At 47.3% G+C, this 4392-nt stretch overlaps 1 protein-coding gene across 1 annotated transcript; it reads left to right on the forward strand.

Annotated features, from left to right (window-relative positions):
• Positions 1-385: 385 nt before the first annotated feature.
• LOC134222731 (uncharacterized) lies at positions 386-2748 on the forward strand. Its single transcript, XM_062701894.1, has 3 exons — positions 386-1561; positions 1721-2308; positions 2371-2748. The coding sequence occupies exons 1-3, from the start codon at positions 386-388 to the stop codon at positions 2746-2748; spliced, it is 2142 nt and encodes a 713-aa protein (XP_062557878.1).
• The last annotated feature ends 1644 nt before the right edge of the window (positions 2749-4392 follow it).

Consider the following 4392-nt stretch of genomic DNA (forward strand, 5'->3'; position numbering starts at 1 on the left):
CGAAAGATCGTTTGATATTTCGATCTCGTTAGTGATAAAAGCTGCTGCTGTTCCTGTGGTTCGTAGGTACATGTACAATAGCGCCGTCCTCATCGTGAGAGCTAGGCACGCTGGTTTGGCTTGGCTTGGGTTTGCTTTGTGCTGCCTAAAGGTACAATAGGACGACGGTCAAAAAAGGTCAGCAGACAACAATTGTGAGTAGATGCTTTCTGGTACCTCGATGGTACAATTGAATTGAATTGGTCCCGTTGGAAGATTATTCATAGCATCAAAAGGGCTTCGCTTGCTTTCATCCTGATCGAGTTTTGCTCTGTAGCAAGTTGGTATTTAGGTGAGGAGTTGAGTCGAGCTAATATTGATAAATTTTTGGCTGCGAGTGTGGAAGATGTCGCCTAGTTTGAGGACACTTTCCCGCCAAGAGCGGTTTTATTTGGACACCATGACCAACATAAAGCGTTTCGTGGAGAATTTTAATGTCGAGCGCGATGTAGGACAGCTTGAGGGATGGAAGCAACGAGCGGAAGTATTGTATGCTGATTTTCAGGCAAATCGTTTACAGATCGAATTGTTCGGCGAAGATACCGATAAGAAAGATACGGATGAAGAGGATGCAAAGATTGCAGAAGAAGCTAATCGTCTAATTCGTCAGGGGTTCGAAAATGATTTTGTACGGGTTCATAGTTTTCTCACTAGTGAATATCGTAAATCTACCACACCACAATCGATAGTTCCTGCTACTACCAGTGATGCAGGAAACCTATTCAATCACCCTTATTCTCGTATAAAGCTCCCTGAAGTAAAACTTCCCACGTTTTCTGGGTGCGTATCGGAGTGGATAACGTTTCGTGACACGTTTAAGTCCCTAATTGACTCCAATCTCCAACTTTCGCCTATCGATAAAATGTCGTATCTCGTTGCTTCCCTTTCCAAAGATGCTAGGAAGGTGGTCGAATCCGTCGAGCACACTGCTGCAAATTATCCAGTCGCCTGGAACCTACTAGAGAAGCGATTCGACAACAAAAAGTTAGTCGTCAGAACGTTAATTGATGCTCTATTTTCGATTGAGCCCCTCAAAAGGGAGTGTTATGAGTCGCTTATGCATCTTGTCGATGATTTTGAACGAAACCTGTGTATGATCGACAAGATGGGCATTCTCACGAAAGACTGGAGTGTGTTGCTGGCGCACATGGTTTGTAGTAAACTCAATTCGTCCACGCTGAAGCAGTGGGAAACGTACCACAAATCGACAGAGGTTCCCAAATACGAAGACGTCATCAAGTTTCTTCGTACCCATCTAACGGTGCTCCACTCGCTGACTCCGTCGAAACCACGCTTGTTAGATACACCCAAACCGGAGTCGTACCGGTCACAGAAGTCGAAAATAAATACAGTCCACACAGTTACTACTACTAGCTCATCGCCAAGTTCTTGCCCGTTCTGCTCTACGTCTCCTCATTCTCCATTCAAGTGTGGAGCATTCCAGAAACTTTCGGTCGTCCAACGTTTCGAGCAGGTGAAAAAGAAAGGTTTGTGTATCAACTGCTTCTCCTCCTCCCACCTAGTAAGAAATTGCACATCCGGTGCTTGCAGAGTATGTGGCCAGAAACATCACACAATGCTATATCAGTCGCAAGACCGTTCGTCCACTCTATAAAAGCCAATCAATTCTACTGTTATTTCGCAACCTTCGGCATCGAATTCGTCAATACAACCAACACAGCCTCGTCAATCATCGACAGCAGAATCCCAATCGCCATCAGCCAATGCCACAAGCCTCATTTCCACCACCCTCGTCGGAAGTTTTCGAACTGTTCCAGCTACTGTACTGCTACAAACCGCCATCGTCAAGATCTTCGATTCACACGGACACACGCATTGTGCCCGAGCATTACTCGATCCCGCTTCACAGCTAAGCTTGGTTACGGAAAATCTTGTCCAGAAACTCCAGTTACGCCGCTATTCTGATCGCCAAGAGATCGGTGGCGTAGGTAACTCCCTCGTAGTTTCGTACCATGCTGTTCCTATTCGTATGGGTTCGCGTTGCTCGGATTTCGTCACTGATGTACAATGTCACATACTAAAGAAAATCACACGTGAATTGCCGGCCAGGTGCATCGACACGTCAGCGTGGAACATCCCATCGAATCTCGCTTTAGCTGACCCTCAGTTCCACAAGCCTGGACCCATCGATCTCCTCATCGGTATGGAAATGTACTATGACCTGCTTCTCGAAGGATTCTTGAAACTCGGACCAGAAAAACCTGTCCTGCAAAACACCGTGCTTGAATGGATGGGGCAGGCTCCAACCGTACAACTGAGCACACTCCGAAACTTGCTCATGTAACCAGTGCTGAGTCTCTCGACGCACAGCTTGCTCGCTTTTGGGAAATTGAATCTTGCTGGAACAAAGGTACCTTTTCGTTGGAGGAAACCGCATGCGAAGAACATTTCTCTAGTGACGTCTCTCGTGATGAATCAGGTCGCTTCGTAGTCACTCTTCCAAAACGTTCGTCGATGCTAAACCTATTGGGAAGTTCAAAGGAGATTGCAACTCGAAGATTTCTCGCTCTCGAACGTCGCCTGCAATCCAACCCCAAACTGATGGAAGCATACTCGGCTTTTATCGAGGAATATCATAAATTGAACCATATGCGAGAAGTTGTCGATGAAGAAATTTCTGCTAGTGGTATTTCGTACTATCTCCCGCACCACGGTGTGGAGAAAGCAGACAGTACAACCACGAAGTAGTCTTTGACGCTTCGTGTTCTATTGATAGTGGGATCTCGCTGAACCAAGTACTAATGGTAGGTCCAGTCATTCAAGATGACCTGTTAGCAATCATTCTGCGGTTTCGGATGCATCGCTTCGTTATTATTGCTGACATCGAGAAAATGTTTCGACAAATTCGAGTCCACTCTGCTGATTATCCACTACAGCGGATTCTCTGGCGTAGCTCGCCTCTGCGTAACTTTGAGCTGACAACAGTCACGTACGGCACCGCTTCTGCCCCATATTTGGCAACCAAGTGCCTCCAGCAGTTGTCCAAGGATGGGTCGGAAGAATATCCCCTCGCTGCGTTCACCTTAGCAAAGGATTTTTACATGGACGACATGTTGACCGGTGTCGACGATGTGGACGAAGGTGTAGAACTCTGCCAGCAGCTTCTACAATTGATGCAGTCGGCCGGCATGAGCTTGCGTAAATGGACATCGAATTCTCCAGCAATTACCGCCCACATACCAGCAGAGCTACGCGATGAACGAACTACATTTTCACTGGACTCGTCTTCCGCTCCAATCAAAACATTGGGGCTCCAATGGCAACCGGTGGACGACGTGTTTCGATACTCTGTTCCCAAATGGTCCAATGAAGGGCCAATTTCTCGACGAATCGTTCTATCGGATACGGCTCGTCTCTACGATCCTCTCGGTCTTATCGGCCCAGTTGTGGTGCTCGCTAAACTTTTCGTTCAGGCTCTCTGGCGAGCTATGAGGAATTGGGACGACCCGTTAGACCATAGTTTCCCAAAGTGGTGGGTCGCGACCCCCCAGCCTGTGTAAATCTTACGGAAGGGGGTCGCGACCCCCCAACTTTGGGAAGCTATGCGTTAGACGAAACCGGACAACACCACTGGTTGGAGTTCCGTAACAGTTTAGATGGGCTATCGGCGATTAGCATTCCTAGATGGGCGATACCTGCTTCAGTTCTCGTGTCCACTGAAGTGCATGGTTTCTGCGATGCCTCGGAGAAGGCGTATGGAGCCTGCATCTATATACGCACAGTTTCGACAGACGGAATGATCGCCGTTCGATTGCTGGCTGCCAAATCCAAGGTGGCCCCTATCGGCGATTCCAAAAGGCAGAAGCGCATCTGTTTACCACGTCTTGAACTCTCATCAGCCCTTCTCCTGAGCCATTTGTACAACAAGGTTCAAACAAGTACAGCGTTGAAAGTCAAGGCCATTTTTTGGACAGATTCAATGATCACCCTCCACTGGCTTCGTTCGACTCCATCGCGGTGGAAAACTTTCATCGCAAATCGAGTCTCCGAGGTGCCACATCTCACGGCCAACGGTGTTTGGGTGCATGTCCTGGGTGTTGAAAGCCCTGTGGATATCATTTCTCGCGGCACGTATCCAGCTCAGCTTCAAGAGAGCACATCGCACACTGGTTCAGGAGCCCCCAAAACGTGCGTTTTTTAGTTTTCGACCTGAAAACTACATTTTAGAGTCATGATGTCTTCAGAAGAGTTGAAGGATGTTTCTTGGGCTTTCTTTTGATAAGAAAATATCAATGATCTATCCACCTTGAAGGGCGATATGAAATAAAAAATTTACGCAGATGTACAAAAGCAGTGGTTGTTCTCTGCAATGTTGTAAAGAATGTGAATTGG

The sequence above is a fragment of the Armigeres subalbatus genome, chromosome 3, assembly GCF_024139115.2.
Source record: "Armigeres subalbatus isolate Guangzhou_Male chromosome 3, GZ_Asu_2, whole genome shotgun sequence".
NCBI lineage: Eukaryota > Metazoa > Arthropoda > Insecta > Diptera > Culicidae > Armigeres > Armigeres subalbatus.

Excerpts from the sequence above, each read along its gene's own strand:
- LOC134222731 (XM_062701894.1), top strand. The coding sequence starts at position 386 with ATGTCGCCTAGTTTGAGGACACTTTCCCGCCAAGAGCGGTTTTATTTG. Across the intron at positions 1,562-1,720 it reads GCTTCTCCTCCTCCCACCTA|CCTCGTCAATCATCGACAGC; the intron begins GTAAGAAATTGC and ends CAACCAACACAG. Across the intron at positions 2,309-2,370 it reads GGATGGGGCAGGCTCCAACC|CTTGCTCGCTTTTGGGAAAT; the intron begins GTACAACTGAGC and ends CTCGACGCACAG.